This window comes from Neocloeon triangulifer, unplaced genomic scaffold, assembly GCF_031216515.1.
Source record: "Neocloeon triangulifer isolate White Clay Creek 2 clone unplaced genomic scaffold, ASM3121651v1 ptg000001l, whole genome shotgun sequence".
Classification (NCBI taxonomy): domain Eukaryota; kingdom Metazoa; phylum Arthropoda; class Insecta; order Ephemeroptera; family Baetidae; genus Neocloeon; species Neocloeon triangulifer.
Genome location: NW_026775544.1, coordinates 5,245,048 through 5,263,702, shown reverse-complemented (window position 1 = coordinate 5,263,702; position 18,655 = coordinate 5,245,048). Strand labels below are relative to the sequence as shown.

General features: G+C 35.9%; 2 protein-coding genes across 2 annotated transcripts in view; one reads left to right on the top strand and one right to left on the bottom strand.

The window, feature by feature from the left end:
- Positions 1 to 18,655, top strand: part of LOC132205844 (uncharacterized) — a 148,070-nt gene that overhangs the window by 91,741 nt on the left and 37,674 nt on the right. Inside the window, exon 3 of the mRNA XM_059635173.1 lies at positions 17,623 to 17,764. Coding sequence (XP_059491156.1) covers positions 17,623 to 17,764 — 142 coding nt within the window. The remainder of the gene's footprint in view (positions 1 to 17,622; positions 17,765 to 18,655) is intronic.
- LOC132205835 (solute carrier family 26 member 6-like) lies at positions 815 to 8,802 on the bottom strand. Its single transcript, XM_059635161.1, has 13 exons — positions 8,646 to 8,802; positions 7,845 to 8,009; positions 7,401 to 7,511; positions 7,165 to 7,340; positions 6,408 to 6,572; positions 6,227 to 6,352; positions 5,586 to 5,719; positions 5,364 to 5,526; positions 4,838 to 5,014; positions 4,514 to 4,786; positions 3,536 to 3,697; positions 2,461 to 2,662; positions 815 to 1,787 (listed from the first exon to the last, which is right to left on the bottom strand). Exons 1-13 carry the CDS (start codon positions 8,743 to 8,745, stop codon positions 1,660 to 1,662), a joined length of 2,082 nt encoding a protein of 693 aa, XP_059491144.1. The 5' UTR covers positions 8,746 to 8,802; the 3' UTR covers positions 815 to 1,659.

The window sequence follows — 18,655 nt, the reverse complement described above, 5'->3', positions numbered from 1 at the left end:
TAGGACGCTTGTTTGTTTGCTCGTCGTGCCAACTGAAAAGTTGGCTTAATGAGATACAAATTATGACTGCCTGCTTCGAGACTGTTGCTTTCGGATGTTCACGCTCTGCTTTCTTTTTGAGTATGAAAATTATTCATTTATACCTCGCTCTGATCCTCTCAAATGAAATTCGAACTTTGCTGATCGTCGTTCTCTCAAATGATTTAATGAGGAGGAATTTATTTCCGCAGACAAAGCTGATGATGTGCAACTATAGTTTCAAAAGGCAATTCCAACTTTGCCAGCTGCGAGAGCGAATTTACAATGGGATTTAATTACTGCTCATCATCACTAGCCTTTGAAATGAGAAACCAATCCTGCCATGATAGCCCGACATCAGAGTTATTTTCAATTGAATTGAGCGCGAATCAGATTTCAAATATTACACGTATTACGCAAAAGTTTCATAAAAAAATTACTTGTTAATGTAGAAAAAAAATCTGATTTTAATTTTATTTTTAACTGTAACTTACCATCAATTTTTATTTCTGTTAAAATTAATGCACATCTATTTTCCAAAAATATACAGTTATTATTGGCTAAATAAATTAATAATTAATTTATTCTTCATCTTTTCCACTTTGAAACTTGTATGACTAAAAATTTGCCGAATTTCTCATATTCAATAATCGCTTCATTATTAGATCTAAAGCACAATTTTAAATTGACAGAAATTATATTTTTCTTTTATTTTGCAATTCGGAAAGAACTCCACAGAGTAACAGAAATAACAATTAATTTCTTCAGTTACCTAATTAATTAACAGATCAAGAATCTAAAATAAATTCAAGTTTTATCAAATTTAGTCTTGAATCCAAATTTTGACCTTTATTCCTTATTTTGAAGATCTCAAACGGTATTAAAAAAAAGTGCGATCGCTAAGGAAAAAGCGGAACTTGTGCATAAAATCCAAAGTAGCATCAACGCTGTTCTTCGTTCCACGTTGAAAGTCGCACTAAAGCAGCAAACTGCTGGAAAATGTAGAAGCCTCTTCGTTTACCGCGGTCGGGTCCAAAGCGTCTTTTTCTCTCTCGCATGGGATTTGCATTTTACTGCTTCTTCACCGCCGACGACGTGCCTCTCTCTAATTTCGCCTCTTTTTATTCTGTTGCAGGTAAGCGAGAAGGGAAATCCGCCCTCGTCCCACGCCAAGAGACACACGGCCGGAAAGGCATTTTTGTCTGCAATTTCGCCGCGTCCCCTTCCACCCTCTTTCCTCATCCCTCTCTCTACCTGATGTCCTCACTCACTCGGGCGACCGTAAAGCCATCCGCTCGACAGATTGGATTTTCCCTCATTTTTCCCGGCCAGCAGCCGAATATCATTTCGCCCACCCGCCGGCTCGTAAGTAGGCAAATAAATCCCTTCTCGTCCATCAAAAAAATATGGGCCCGTCCAGCCAGCCAGCCACTTATGCAAATGTTGACTCTCGGGCCACTTTGGCCGTCTGACTGAACCAAATTGAATCGAGGCTCCGTCCACTCGTAAAATTCCAATCGAACGGGGTGAAATGAATTGTAGCTCTTTTACCAAAGGAAGGGTGCATTATTTATTACATCCGTGTTTTCAGCAGTCGGTTTGATACAAACGATGGGATTTTGATAAAAATGATTGCGACGTTTACAGCCGCTCCGTCTCCATGATGGCGCGTCTGCAAAAGACCACGGCGTCGTGCACCGTGGGAAACGCGGGAACGGCATCTTCCCCCTCGAATAACTCGCACTTCTTCATTTTCTCCAGGGCTTGGGCTGAAATTTAAAGCAAACTGGAAATTTAGAAACAAGGATGATGAAAAGAATAATATTTAAATTAAGAATTGGTATAGCTGATGGCGTTTTCAAAAATTAACTAGTGAATTTTTTTAATTATATATATAGAACACAATAACTCTTTGAAAATTTACACATTGACCTATTTTATATATTTTTAAATTCAAAATAATGACATTGAAAAGTTCATACGAACTAGAAGAGGAAACAAAAATTGTAGATGATTCATTCAAATCATTCAACTTATCTTCAACTCAATTCAATAATTAGGGGATTTTAGCAATTATAAATCATTATTGAGCAAAGTAAGATGTAAAAATATTTGAAATTCAAACGATTAAGAAAGGATTAATATTATCATTTCTATTATTAAAATCAAATTTTCTTAATAACGTTAATTTTAATGAAATTATTACTAATTTAAAAAAATAATATATCATAAAAAAAACCACATTAATGTCATTCGTATATAATTTTTGTCATAAGTACCAGATCATAATACAAATAAAAGTTTTGGTTTGGGTATCTTTGGTTTGTTTTTCAAACGCCTAAGGCTACTCGTATGTTTAACTTTGAAAGTTGTTTTAACGTGTTGACTTTGGTTGTTGCCGTTCTCGGGACTTGTATTGAAGCTTCAAAGGGATTTTCGCACCTGATCCGCCAGCGATGCAGACGGTGATGTCGACCTGCTTGTAGTCGTGCGCCAACGACTTGATCTTGTCCGAGCCTGCAGGATCAATGCTGCTCAGCGCGGATAAGTCGAGGATGATGCACAAGATCTTGGGCTCGGCGGGCGGCGCCTCTGATCTGCCCAAGTTGTCGCCCATGAAGCCAAAGTTGGTGACGCCAAACTCCTGCGTCAACCAAATTAGAGAAAGGACAAAAATACACGAGTAGCGTTCCAAACTACAACATAACTCTATAAGAGTGGTGAAAAGGTCTGTTATTGTTTCCGTAAGAATTTATTCAATTCATTTTATTTATCTCCAGATGTCTTCAAACAAGTCGGAGCTATATTGGTCCAAAACACTATTTTGGGATTGATTTTAAGTTGATTTTGATTTAAAAAATACATAATTATTAATTATCATTTAAATTAATTTTATTTTTCACAAATCAAGTTTTAAATGCTTGACAAATTAATTTAATTTTCATGTATATATCTATATTTTTTTTTTGTAAACTTTCAATAAATTTAATTACCAATGAGCAAAGGTACCAAAATAAATACCTAACTGACAATAATTGAGATCGCTTTAATTTTGCACTCAAGTACAAAATAGTTATAAATTTTTTTTTCGTTTCTGCGTCAAATTAATATGATTTTTTATATAGATAACTTTACAATTTTGCTTATTAGTGAATTAAATAAAAAAAAACTTATCAGACCTTTTTAACTAATCCAAGCGCAACCTAATTAAAAGAAAAAGTTTGTTGTTGCGAAATTGAGCAGGAAAGTTGGTAAACAATTTGAATGTTTGGTTTGCATCACACAATCAGAGAAGTGATGATCCGCGTGTGCTGATAAATATTTGCTCGAACACTTGACGCGACCAATTATCGCACTTGTTCAGCAATTATTTGCTCAACTCAACACCGACGGGTTCAATGAAAATATAAAACAAGGAAAACCTGTGGCCCGCATACATGCACTCGCCCCGTGAAAAGCAAATATTGAGAGACACCAGCGGGTCTATATATCAATCTGATTTTTTTTATTCTCTCACCTGCATCTTGCTCTTGTTTTTGGCAATCTTGTCACGGCGGCGCGCCTCCCTTTTCGGGTCGATCGCTGTCAATCTGATCACCTCGTCTTTGAAGCTGTCCCTGGTGGCGAAATTCAAACCGCCCCTGTAGTGCACGATTTTGATTCCCGGCACCTCTCGCGCCTGCAAACATACACATCGATAAATTAGACCGGCACGTGCACCGCAATCTTGTTTTTTTCCTCGCCCGAGAAAAAACCGAATGAATTTTTCATACGGAGAAGAGATGCTTTCGGGAAATGGGACTTTTTTCTGCACCGTCGTACGTTTTGCCGGAGAAGGGCTGTTTGTTTACAGGTCGCTCCATACCATCTTGACTATGAATGGAAATTTTCATTCCATTTACAGTTCCGAGAGAAAAATGGTAGGGAAAGATTTAAACGTGCAGCAATATACAAGAGAAAAAGAACGAAAGGAAACTCTGTTTAGATTAGATTCATAACAATAAATTGTTAATAAACTTATAAATTTTTTTAAATAGATAATTAAATGATATCTTTTAAAATTTTATCCAAAAATTCTGTATAATTTAAGCAATTATTTCTTTTATTAAATTAAGCAATTTTTTGATAACTTTTAGATTCTCAAAAGTATCAAGATTGTTATTTTCAGCATAAATTGAACTCAAGTATGATCATTTTGGCTATAACTAAATTAATTTAAAGATCCAAGAAACTTCATGTAGTTATTTTATTTTGTAAAAAAATTTATAAATTGAATTTTTCTATTAAGTCAAAATAATTCTAAAATATTATAAAGTGTCTGCACAAAGTATTTTTAGAAGTAAATTTGTGGATAAAATGTCTGAACATTCCTATGTCAACACTCTAGAGTGCGAATTTTTCCATCGTGATTCTGATTTTGTTCTTAAAATTTCATTTAAACTTGAATTTAAGAATTATAAATCGTAAATATAGATGGGCCTTGCAGGAAACTCACCACTTTGTATCTGTCAGTGTCGAGATAGAGATCAGTATTGGGCACGTGGCCCAGCAGACTTGTGTACGCCTTCAGCCCCTGCATGAAAACAGCGCCGACTGACAGCAGAAAGCCTACGCCGAGGCCGACGTCCACGTCCACGATGACCACAATGAGGAAAACAATAATCCACACCACGCCGTCGAGACGCGATCGGCGCCAGAAAACGGGCAGATCAAACACCTGGATCAGAATTTTCCGCAGGGCGACTATGATGATGGACGCCAAAATCGCCTAAAATTTTTCATTCAAAAAGGAGATTAGATTTTTTAAAGAAATAATTACTCTAGGCAGGGGTTCAAAGTAGTCGGCAATCCACAAGAGGATGATGACGATTAGGCCACTGGCTATTAAACCGGTGAATTGGGTTTTGCCACCCACGCCTCTGAGCACCATACTTCTGCTCAAGGAAGCTCCGAACGTCACACAGGAAAAGAAAGAGTTGACTAAGTTTCCAACGCCCTAGAATAATTTAAAAGAAATCAATCAAATGGGGAAAAAAATGATATTGATTTAAGAGTGATTTTTGGCTATGATTCAAGAGGAAAATTTGAAATTTAATTTCTTTCTTCTGAATGCCTAAATTTTTTTTATGATATAAAATTAAAATTCAAAATTAAAATTCACTGCCATATATTTTTTTTAAAGAAAATTAACTTACATAAGTAATTTTTTATCTTTGAATTAAATAAAAAAAAGTCGCAAATAAAATTAATCTGTTCGATGAAACATATTTTTTTTTGGGCAGATGCATTGTTTAAAATTATAATAAATATCAATTAGGGACGGGAATATTAAATTAGAATTTTACCAAAGCCAAAAGTTCCTGGTTGGGATCAACGACATAGTCCTCGCCCTCGGCCAGAATGAGGGCCATTGACATGGAGACGGCGTAGGCGACGATGGCCGTCACGAAACTGTCCACGATCAGAACGCTGAAGAGTCCGACGTGCGGAACTTGCGGACCGGGCAATCTGCAACAATCGGGGCAAAGGTTTAACAACCTCAGCTCGAGTCTCGCTCGCTTATGTACCCAGTGGGGATTTCGCCGATGTCCCTGATGCCGTAGTTGTCGGGCAGTTGCAGGTTCACCGAGGCGTACACGCCGGCCACCACCAGGATCAACTCGGCCGGGAACGGCACCTTGGTGTATTTCTCCAGCCACGGCTGCAATAATTCGCAAATGTACATAAAATGGAAAATTGCATCGCGGCAATTTCCACCGGGAGTTAAAATGAGAGGAGAAAAAAATTCTTATATATTTTGTGGAAATTTAAGTTCAGTAATGAAAAAGCTGAACATAAAAGATGATTGATTTTCAAATTTCTTTTTTTTTTTAATTTGCTAAATTACGTTGTTACAAATATTTGATTTAATTAAATCTAATTTTCAAGGCGCCATTAACTTATTAAAATTTTAAAAAATGACAAGAAAATCAATGGCGGCCTGTTGAGTTATAAAGGTTCCCAGACCATGTAACTGCCAATCAAGATATAATTAATCCCAAGTAATTTTTAGTTATAATTTTTACTTAAATTATCAAACTTAAAAAAAAATCAAGTCTTTCTCTTGATGTAATTTTTAGGTCCTTGCCAAAGACCACAGGCAGCAATAGGTACAGAAGGGTTGAACATTTCTCTGGGTGATAAGGAGGAACATCAAAATTCTACTCACCCTGATGACGAAAGCTGTGGTGACGAGGAGCGCGATGGAGATTGCCGAGATAATGAGCGCCACGTACATGGTGGTTCGCGTCTCTGGAGTCGAGTCCCAAATCTTCTCCAGCATGTCTTTGTAGATCTGCGGCGAACAAAATTCGGTTTCTCGTTTAGTCGAAGAAGCTATAGGTACTCACGTAGAGCATGTAGAAGGGTCCTTTGAACTTGGCGACTTTGATTCCAACGATCTCTTTGATTTGCGACGTGAAAATGTGGACGCCGGCGCCGGTGATGAAGCTGCTCACCAACGCGTCTGACAGAAACGTGCACACGACGCCGAGACGCAGGGAGTACAACAGCAGCTGCGGCAAAATTATTACGCGAGTCTTTCTTTGAGAACTCTCGCGAAAGGAGACTTAATTGGATGCAAAAAAGTGCACCGACAGAGAGATGAAAGGAGCATAAAGGTTAAAGACGACGTGGAAAGGGGCACTTAAGACTCGAGAGGAGGTTAATACGCCATTAATGAGAGTAATTTATTGAATTAAATTGAATAAGCTACAAAGGTGCAATTTTTATTGCTCTATTTTTAATGAAAGTCACTTAATTTTCATATTTAAAATTTTTTTTGTTAAGCAATTTTAGATTACATTGTTTGAGTCTGCAAATAAAGTTTAGAGCATGTTTTATTCAGTGAAATTAAAGTGGTTTGTGATTACATTTAGCATTATTAAATTGTGTTTACTTTACTGGCTTCATTACATTTGTTTTTGAAGAGGGTTTGGAGGGATGAAAATTGTCGCAAATAATGTAGTACCATTGTTATCAATTGATCATCTGCTATTTCTTTTGAAACTGATTAGATTACTTCATTTTCAATTTCCAATAAAATAATAACGATATACTTAGCAATAGTGTGTTCATCTTTTAATTATTATTTTGTACAATATTTACCTGCCACATTGCGCAGTAAAACGTGGTTGCAGTTCCTATCTCGAGTTCCGTATACATTTCTGTTAACGTTATAAGAGTGCCATTGACCTCTTTGGTGACCTCATGTGTATACAGGGGATTCAGTGCGTAGGTGGAGACTGATTTACCAACCAAAAGACATATCACGGCAAAAGTACCTAATTAATCAAATACAAAAAATATCGGTCTGAAATTCTTCAATGTTTTGCTTTTTTTACCCATTGAATTGTGACGAGATGTGCCAAGGAAAAAGTAGGGGATCATTGGAAAAAAGGCCATGTAGATGCCCACCACCGGTGGTACGTTGGCCAGAAGTGCATAACCAAGACCTTTAAATAAAAATTCACTAAATATAAAACAAAGGCAAAAAATTTGTGTTATTCTTTATTTTAACAATTAGTTACATTTTTATCATTTTTAAAATATTTTGTTATTAAATTATTAAAGATCAACAAATAAACCAGATTTACAAAAATATCAAGATATTAAATGTAAATGATAATAAAAATAGGTCTACTCTTTCTGTATTCAACTTTTAAATATGTTGAAATTTGATACGTATTTTAATATTGCAAAGTAATTTGAGTAAAGCAGAAATTGGAATATATAAAAAATACTAAATTAGGTGTAAAATAAATGTAATTTTGATGCGTGTCACTCACCCTGTGGAATGTGCATGATGCCGACGGTGATGCCGGCGATCAAGTCGCACGGCCCGTCTACCCTCCAGTCGTACTTGGGCACCCAGTCGAGCACGGGTAGTGTCTGCTTGGCCCATTTTGACAGTTTGAAGCCGTCCAGGTTGCGCTCCTTGAAACTTTTGAGGGCTGCGCGCGTCAAGAGGGAAGCAATTTGCGATGAATAGTTTTCAACACCACTCGAGCTCAACAATAAACTGCTGACGGCAAAGGTTGCACCCCTAGCCGTTTCGCGCCCCAAATGCTCTTTTCGAGCGCACGTCTCCTTTGCGCACCCGAATTTTCACGTTTTTGCGTTTCAAAGGGACTTCATTAAATTTTGGACTTTTTGTCAATTGTTTTATTTCCACTTGAAAGTTTGTTTAGTCTTTTGAGGGTGCGTGATTAAACTTTACAGCTCATTAGCCAATTAATTGAAGTCTTTTTTATTTTACAATCAAAAATGTTGAGATTTTTTTAGTATTCATTATATTTTATTAATAAATTTCATCCATAACTTATTCCAATAAATTTTTACGAAATTTTATATAATTATCAGCAATGCAACGAAAAAAAAATCAATTGCAGTAAAACATAAACAAAAAAAATGTGATTTAAGATTTTGGGAATAATTTTTTTTTTTAATTGGACCACAAAAGAAAAATAATTGATGTTTTTTAGCATTTTTAGACAGAATTTGCAATTCATTTAAAAAAAAAGTGTGTAATTTATGTTTTAATTTTTCTTATAAATGGAAATTATTAAAAAATTGCTTTTGACACTCACCATCCTTCTCCTTCTTCTCGTATTTGTAGTTGGCGTCGAAATGCTGCTGGGTCAGGGCAGGTCTTTCGACCTTAAGGTTTTCCAGCGGCGGCAGGTACATGGCTGCCGGTCGGCCGGACGATTTGGTCTGCAAACGGGCCAAAGCACGCACTTTCTTTTGTAGGCTGCCAGTGTCTTGTTTATGAAAATAAGTTCATTAATACTGACATGCGAGAGCGCGCTAATTAAGCTCATCAGATGATGTTTTTGTTGTCAAGTGCGCCGGCCGCTAATTCGTGGCTAATTTTTCGCCGGATGCATTACGTCAAGTGACACTTCTTCTTTCCTCACCAGTCAACGCTAGATTGAATGCAGAGACACTTTTTATTTGGCAAGTTGCGAAATCGATGGATATTTCGCGCGAAGATTTCTATGTTAGTGTTTCTAAATTTGGTGACTTGTGAATCTAGGTTTCTTTCTCGCGCCTCGCGAGTATCAACTAATTGACGGATGGCGAGAAGTAGAACCTCCACGAAGATTAGGCATTATTTTTAACACACTGCCAAAAGAGCTTGCAAACATAAACCAACTAATATTTACAAATTAAAATTAAAATATTTTAACAATTTTAATTTTTACCTCTTTACAATAAGATTATTGGATTTATATTCTTAAACTAATATAACACTAAATTTTATTCATTATATGGTTTTGTATATAAAATAAAAGTGTGTTATTTGTTTTGAGATTATGAGAAAAGTTTTCTGTAACGTAAGTAGAATTTATTATAAATGTTATTTTGATCACAGTTTCAACAGTTATAAATTAATAATAATTGTTAATCCACCATGAGATTTCTTTTGTGAAAATGGTTAAAATTTTAATTTTTTTCAAGACACGCCGCATGAGGAAGAGAGAGATACGAAATTTGTGAACTAAAAGTCGCTGGAATATAGTAATATACATCAATACAAATGAAAATAGAATGGACATGAAAAAATATCAATATAAATTTGAAAATACTTAATACATTCTCCACATCAAATTTTTAACTGAAAGTGTAAAGATATTTTGTTACTGAAAAATATTATTGGCCTACCTGACGGTTATTTGCGTTAAATAATTTTAATAGTAGAAAATTATTTAAATTTATGCCTATAAGACAAAATTTATACCTATAAGACAAACACTGAAAGCATAGGTCATTTTTTAGAAGAAAAAAAAACAAATCAAGTTGAATTTTTTTTTCGACGAAATACAAGAAAAAAATAGAAATAAATAAAAAATTTGATAATTTTTCATTTTATTTCTTATTTATTTTTTGCAAAATTAAGCTGATAACTCTAAAATTTCTTTTAAAAAAGTAATTCAAAATTTATCTTTCTCTGCATTTTCAGAATGAAATTTCCTCAACTCTTCACTTAAAAGTTTTGACAAAATCTCTGATCAGCCTATCAAATTTTGTTACCACAAGTCCATGTGAAACTCGTAAACGTGGCAATAAAATAATTAGGAGCTGTGAAAGACGTTGATAGATTCGCCGCGCGGCCTCTTTTGCGGTGGGCGGCAACAAACATCGGGCGCACTGACACATTACAAACTTTTAATTGCCAGCGCCCACGTTTTCCTAACTGCTGGAAAAACTTTGCTGGCGGAAAATCGTCGACCGCAAGTGTTGCCACTAAAGAAAACGAAAGTGGAGAAACTGATTGATTGGTTTGTGCCGCAAACTTGGGCGGAAACAAACTGCTGTTGATCTCGCAACTCCTAAAAAAAGCAACGAAACTTTCCGCCACGTTTTTGCATTTCCTCTTTCAGTTTTATTTTTTGCCCGTGAATATACATTTCCAAAAGCTTCCGTTGTCGAACGCTGCAGGAAATGAATGGGAAGCGCCATTGTTGGCGCATCAAAAAGATGAAAAGGGCCGATATTAAAATTTGCCTTTCTCGTCTGTCGGAGAGAGAGAAAAGAGAGCAAAACTTTATTTCGCCTCTAATTTTTCATTTCTGCCGCTGATTTACGCCCAATGTGAATGCGAGCGGGTTTATTTCAATCGTTGACTTTTCTCTCTCTCTGAATTGAAAAAAAAAAAACAGGAGCGTGTATGGAATACAAAAATCCCGAGTCAAAAGCCGTCCGCCCCGCGTTTAATCGCGAGGGATCTCATTTTGCTCGATAAACATGCACGTTTGAACAAACAAGCGTGTTTTCGAATGCATGATGTGAAGAACCTCCTGTCAAAAGAGGAGCAAAAAGAATCTCGACTGCTTATTCCAGGATATATAGAAAAAGAGATAAAATAATTTTTTAATTTATTTTGCTTGTTGTGGTTTAAATTTGTAAACTGCCCACTATATTCATTTAAAAATCTTATCATTCTTTTTAAACGTGATGGGATGCTAAAATGGCTGGACAATTTTTCCCTCTTAAATTCCGACACACTATGAAAATTGAGTGTCTATTCAGGTTTCTATTTGTATCGGGGGATTTAATTTTACTACCAAAAAAACAAACACCTGCATCAGTTTATTCTCTTTTCTGATTCAGTTTAAAAGAAATATGATTTTATTCTTGCGAAATTGAACAATTAATGATAATTAATGTTTAAAACATAAATTGCATTAATGAATCAAGAAAATTGTCTTCGTTTGTCCATTTTTCCATTTTATTTTTCCAATCTTGAACAATTCCATTGTATATTTTTTTATAAAACTATTAAAGAAATTACTCTCAATTTTGAACAAAAATATATGGTAATAAATTTTGGAAACGTTTTAAGACAAATGTTTCCGTCCAAATTTTCAATATTTTCATATCATTTAATTTTTTAACAAGTACTCTTCAAAAAACCTCTGGGGAAAAATTCAATTATCATTATTTCCAAATAATTCCAGGGATGAGCTTATTCTAGGAAAGCAATCAATTTGTATCAAATGCAAATGTTTGGGTATTTTTTGATGTGCTTGTTTGCTGATATTTTTTCCCAACCCCAAATAAATTGGTCTACTCGCCTAGCAAACAAAGTTATAATGACGAGTTTTTTTTAGCGCAAAAGTCCAATTTACGTTCCATTCCATTAATGTTGCGCTTTTTTGTTGCGCCTCCGCGTTTTCCCCGAAGTGCCATTTGCATGATGTTTTGCCGCACGTTTGAAGAGGCGATCGGATTGTTTCCCTGAATTCCGTTGAACATCGCCACTCTCATAAATCAAACAAGGCGCACTCGGCGTAATAAGGCGCTGTGCTGCAAAAAGAGCCAAAGCTCTCTCGAGAAAACGAGCAGTGAACAAAACACAGCCTCGAGTGCCTCTTTTTTGCGCCATTGTTTCGCCCACTTGCTCGCCCGCTGCGCTAATTTTAATCCGCGCAAATTGCCGCTCCGTCTTGAGACAAGAAGGAGAAAAACACAGTCCTTATTAGGAAAGCGATAAATATTTGCTTCGCTTCTTGAAAATTGAGACAGCGACGAAAACAAATATAAATAAATGCCTAATGTCAAGCAGCATCATTGATATTTATTGCACGTATTTAATTCAAGTAATAATTTATGATATCATAAATACAACAAATGATGTCTCCTCTGAACAAACAAACAAACTTCAGCGTTTCAGTTACAAGAAAAGCCAAAGCTTTATATACTTTTTTAATAAGGAATATTTTTTTTCAATATTTTATTTGAGACAAGGCAAATAATTGTAACAATGAAGAAGAAAGAGATCGTGAAAATATAATTTCGATTTAAAAGTAAAATATAATAAAATACAAAAAAAAAACTATAAAGTAATAGATGGAATTATCAAAATTTACAATTTATAATTTTACGCTATTTTTATATAAAAAAAAGCAATATCAATAAAATACTTTTCATTTAAAATTCTGTAAATACAAATTCATTTTTATTTCAATTGCAATTTATTTGTAAAAAGATCCGAAATTGTGTTCAAATTCATAAAAATATCACATTTTTCAAGTGAATAAATGTTCTTTTTCTTTTTTCAGCTTTAAAACCGTTTTTTACGATCAGAGGCAGCAAACTGATTTAATCTGCCTTTGCGTCTCCTTCTGATTTCCATTCAGCAAGTTGGTTGGCTGCGCTACAACAATTAAATATCGATGGGGCGCGCGTGAAAGGTGTGTCGGAAAATGAGTGGAGTGAGCGAACAATAATAATAATTGCCGTTATTACGATCGGTCTTTGTTCGGGGATTCGGACGGATTTGGAGCGAAAAACTTTTGTATCGAGAATGAAAGAAAGAGAGCGGAAAGGGATCAGCAGCTCTTTTGGGCGTGCGTGCGGCGGCTCTTTTTACGACCGCAGGGGATGAAAAGTTTATGGTATTCCATTACGGAGTATAAAAGTTTCGGCCCGACGAAATAAAAAATTGACGCAATCGCCGTGCGTAATGCGGCCGCAATCGCAATCATCCGCCAACGTCGATTGAATGGAACGCTCGCTTTTTGTCTCGCAGAGATAAATTGGCGGCCGTTTAGCCAAAAGAGAAGAAGAAAAAACAGCCTCGTTACGTTCCATGATTTACGTCCAAACTTTGAAATGACCAAATCAAACTTTGGACATTTGTATTAATATTAATTTTGGTATTGAACACTCAGACATTTAAATTAAATCAATTTATTTAAGAATGTTTGAACCAAGCATCAAATTTAAACTTAATTTGTTCAAAAATTTACATTCTGATTTAAAAATACATCAAAAAATTTCCGAGATCGTCTGTAATGGTTTGCAAACCTGGCCATTTGGAATTAACCAGACCAGGATAATTACAAGCAGAAGAAAAAGAGCAAAGGGAGAGTGAAAGTTGATATGAAAAAAGTTGGTAGGAAAAAGCCAGCAGTTGCCGGTTGAAAACTTTATCCATTAAAGATAAAGATCGGTCCGTCCGTTTCTGGCTCGAATGTTTTCCGCGCTGTCGACGCGGCTCAAGTCTCTCTGCTCATAATCAAGACGGAAAAGCGAAATAATTACGTGGTCGGCTGATTTGTTTAATTAATCCGGGCGAAACTTGCCGCGGCTAATTTTTATCACCAGCACGCGTCTTAATTAAATAATGTACAAACAGCGCGGTTGCGGAGGCGGCGGCGGCACGCGATTCGTTTATTTTTCCGCTCCAGAACATAAAACTTCGTTTAGCTGGTTTACGTGCAACCGCTGGAAAGTTAAATAAAGAATAACTTCAGAAGACGCCCATATTTTAATTCAAGAAACTGTCAAATCTTAATTTTTTGCTGTTATATACAAATTCATGGAATATCTTTTCATTTCATTTTTTTTTTAACTTTGTGCTATTTTACACGTGGAAAAAAATAGAAATGGTTTAATGAAAGAATTTTAAAATTAAAACTGTTGTTAAGAATTTGAAATGTATACAAATTTAAAAACTTTAATACTGAAATTAGGCCAAAATGGAAGAAAAATTATTTTGAAATTTAATTAAATGAGTTTAAAACCAATCTCTAGATTATTTTAATTATTTTATGGGGGGGGGGGGTGCTAGTCTCTAATTCTAAAAAGTTTTGTTGACATAAAAAAATCATGATAATTTTTGAGCCGATCATTTTTTTTCAACAGCTGCTTTAGCCACATTCTTACATAAACTTGGTTTTGCTTTTAAATTTAGTTAATTGATACGTTTTTTGTCCAATATGGCTGCTGCAGCTAAGTACAGATGAAACTCTAGTACATGATCTGCAATTTGTGCCTTCTTGTTGTTGTTAATGAAAACCACCAACTGCTCCTTTCGCGCATAGTTTGCACGCATTGGGAAATCTCATTTCGTCACTGAATCTTGCAATCGATTATCGCTCATTTCATCCGATTATTCCGGTGCACTGGGAACGCCGCTGCATTCCAAGCGCGCGCCGAACCCGAGATGCGCCCGCTAATTCACAAAGGGTGTCTGCCATAATTAAAGGCGGCATTCCAATGCGGCGCTCGCTATCGATCCCCCGCACCTGCGGAACCCTTGCCTGCTTGCCATATAATGGCAGTCGCATGAGCTCTTGTTGCGGTATCTGCCGGATTGTGTTTCAAACTCGCCCAAAAATGAACATGGATTCTGCGGTCGCTTTGAATCCGGGCCGCCGGCGAAATTCGGACGGACGCAGATTAGAAATTCGTGTTGAATTCCCTCAAAGTCTCTTTTGTTGCGCGCACGAACCGCACCTTCTCTTCCTCTGCTCTCAGCATTTCGCAACAAGAGCAAAGAAAAAACCGTGAACTTTGCGGCTTTGTTCGTGCGCTTGTTATTCGTGAAAGGCGACAAGAGCTGCCAACCAAGAGTTGGACTGAAATAATATATTTTCCGCGTAATGTGAAGAATGTGTTTTGAAATGAAATGAGAAACTTGATTCAATGTGAATATTTTATCCCGAGATAAAAATCGAGTCTAGTGCAGATGAGTCGTGACGGCTCATTTCAGTCAAAGATCTTTTATTTTAATTAATTTAATAATTGATCTTTGCTAAATTACTCAAAAGGGTCAATATGTTTTGACGATTAAAGAAATAATCAGATTTCCAAATATTATGTAGTTGATTCACTTTACCACTGTTCAAATACATTCAAATTCATAAAATTGAAAGCATGAAATACTTTAAGCAAAAAAAAATGGACAAAAACAACATTCGACAAAAAAATGCCATATTTTTGGAAACGGACTAAAAAAGATTAAACCTGTGCAAATTTAAAGATCATGCGCAAAAAAATCTCGTTGAAATTATATTTCATTTGGGGATTTTTTTTGGATTTTTAAATTGTCAGCGTAAAATTTATGAAAAATTTATTCCTCTCCTGAAAAGCTGTATTTGCAAAATAAAAATAAAGGAACAATCTTGTTACCGTTTGTATGATAACGACATGGTTTGTAAAATTTTATGGCAAATAACTTTCAAATTTTCAAAAAACAATATAGACGCTGATGAGAATCTTTGATCTCGGAAATTTAGCAAAATATTTGCCTTATTCTTGAAACAATTCAAAGTCCCACACCCCAACAACAATTGTCTTCTATTTTCAATTAAATTTTTTTTTGCTACAATTCAAACAAATAACCATAAATAATAATAAAAATTTACTCACAAGATGATTAGAGAGATGTAAAAAACCGGCATATAAAAAATGAAAAGTGAATAAAATTAATGTGTAATTATTTTCGTATCTTATTGTTTTTTATTTTACGTGATATTTAAGCACATTACTTATGATTTCTATACAAAAGCGAAAATCCGTTTTTTTTTCAAAGTATAGAATACGAACGTCTCGCTCGTTATTCTTAAGTTGTTCCACCGGCCTTGAAAGCTGCTTGTTTCGAGCCGTGTATGTACTTTTCTCTTCTCTGGTCACTTTTTACCGCCGGGACCGAAGGAGTAAAGAACGAACGAGTCTCGTTGTTTTATTCATGAGCCGCGCGCATTATTTGGCGATTCGTCCTCCTTTCTTTCTTTCCTTCTCGACTTATTTACAGTCTGCCGCCTATATTTACACAGATCCGATGCAAATTCCGGCGTCCGTTTCATTTTCGCCGACCGACCAGACCGGTCGGCTTTTCATTTAATGAGACACACACGCTTCTCGGATCGGACGACGTCCCCGAGGAAATCTACCTTGGCCTGCTGCTGCCGCTGACGCCGCGAATTTCAAGAACAATTTCTCGTTGGTTCGTCGCCGTGGCAACCGAAAGAATATAAGGGACGGATAATTGCACGGCTATCGGAACGAACGCCACCTGAGTCTGCGAACAATGATAATGGAAAAATGGAAATTGGTGGGTGGCTGGGGCGGTTGGGCGGGCGTCCTTGCCTGACCCACTTTGCCGCCGCGACGCCGGCAATTTGCATCCGAAATGAGAGCAGCCGGCGGAGACAAATATGATTCACTCATTTCGCGCCTCCGCACCACCGCAATCACCCCTTTTTTGCTCCGTCGTCTTGCGAGACAATTTGCGCACGATTTTTCTCTTCTTTGCACAAGGTCGTTGACTTATTGCTACCTCTACGGGGAACTTTTCTGAAGGTTTTAATATTTTTTTATGAACGTAAATTTCTTAAACTCTTGAGATTTCCGGAACAAACGCGATTTGAGATGTAGAATGATTAGTAAAAATATTAATTTCAATTCATATTTGTTCAAAAATTCCCATTTTAATTGTTAATATTTTGCTTCAAAGTGCCTCGCCATTTATATTTTGCAGAAAAATATTTACCATTGTTCAATCAAAGAAAATCCACACATTAATCAACAAATTTTACCACATTAATTTGATTTAGGCAACAAAATGTCGGGCCGGTTACATACGTTCGCAGTGACGGATTTAGTACCTGTGTGGCCCGGACTTTCTGGGGGCCACCAAGGGCCAGGAGGGCCACAGGCCACCGAGAAAAATTTTTTTCACTGCAAAACGTGAAATAAAATTTTCCTCAACATGATGTGGTGAAATTTCTAAACATTCGGCTGATGTGGTGAAGACAGTTAGATGTCGTGACATGAAAATAACACAATTTTATTCAAATTCCTTTTCTTTATTTTAATCATTTTAATGAAAGATTTGCTTTCCTTAAAATTTTTTAACTTTCTCCAAATTTATATCTGCGCTTAAAAGCCTTTCGGATTTGAAAGAAAACTCTGGCAATTTAACAAGTTCAAAGAGCCTTTTGAAGTAATTTAAGTTGCAGCAAAGGTCGGCAGAGCAAAGATTCGGCCTGAGAGGGAGCGAGGTAACTAACTAAAAGCTGCGGTTCCCGCGTGTGCTTACGTTGAATCGATAATACAGAAAACTTTGGCGAACGATCTCATCCCCTTTAACATCACTCATCAAAAGCTCCTTAAACCTTGCACTTATCCTCTCCAAAATGCATTTTTCCCCTCTTCTCCATTCAACCCCAAACGGAGGAAAGGAAAAAATACTCCTTCGTTCGATTTTTACACTGATAGATTTTCTCATTTCACTAAAAGCAGAGCTTAACAAAATAATTTCTGTTTCAGCCAACTGCCGCTTCCCGGAGGTCTGGAGTGGCAACTGGTTCCACTCGGGCATGGTGAACCTCCTGCACGTCAACAACTCCTTCATCGAGTCCAAGGGCGTGTGCGTCGAGAGCGACGGCGACAAATACATCCTCGAGGACAAGTAAGAATATTTTCTTTTTTAGAATTTTCGCGCCTTTCGTATAATCCGACCGACGAATTATCGGCAAATTACAATTTATTGCTCCGCGACCCCATCTTCCTTCTTCCGCGCGCGCAGTTTCCACTCATTTAATCCCATTAAAGACAGGTACTATATATATGCAACCCCCCAGTCAGTAATCTCTATTTGCGTAATGGCAAATTGATTCCGGCTGAATTGCTGCCGGAATGGTTTCGATCTGAACGAACAGAGATAGACGCAGAATACCTTGGCTGCCACCCAGATAATGAAGGAATGTAAATTGAACTTTGTTCAATTACGCTACGGTCTCATTCTTGAATGAAGATTGGAATTTCGCTTGATAGAGGAATTATTAGAATTCATCTAGAATTGATTAATTTTGAAGATAATTTTAAATGGGTTTCGCTGAAAAATTGAATAAATTCTAAGTGTCTTTAATTTATTTTTCCTCACGATACAATGAAATTAGGCCCAGTTTTAATTTTTGTGAAATTTACCTTTTATTTCATCGCTTAATTTTATAAAGTTATAATTTTATTACAAAATTAATTATTTTAGAAGTTTTAAATACTTAAATAACATTAAATTTTTGGTGGTTTTTAATTTATTTTCTAAAATTTCCTATAATTTTAACTTATATTGTATACTATGTAAAAAAATCTGGATCAATAATGATTTAATTGATTGCTGAAAATATAATTAGTTTGAAGAAAAAATATATAAACACGAGCCACCGAACACTGATAATTGAATGTATTAAATAATACTATAGATAATTGTAATCACCTCTTGAATAATTGTAATGATTTTCTTTATTCATTAAATTTCACAATGGTATTTCAATAATTTTGTTTTTTAATCGTCATTATT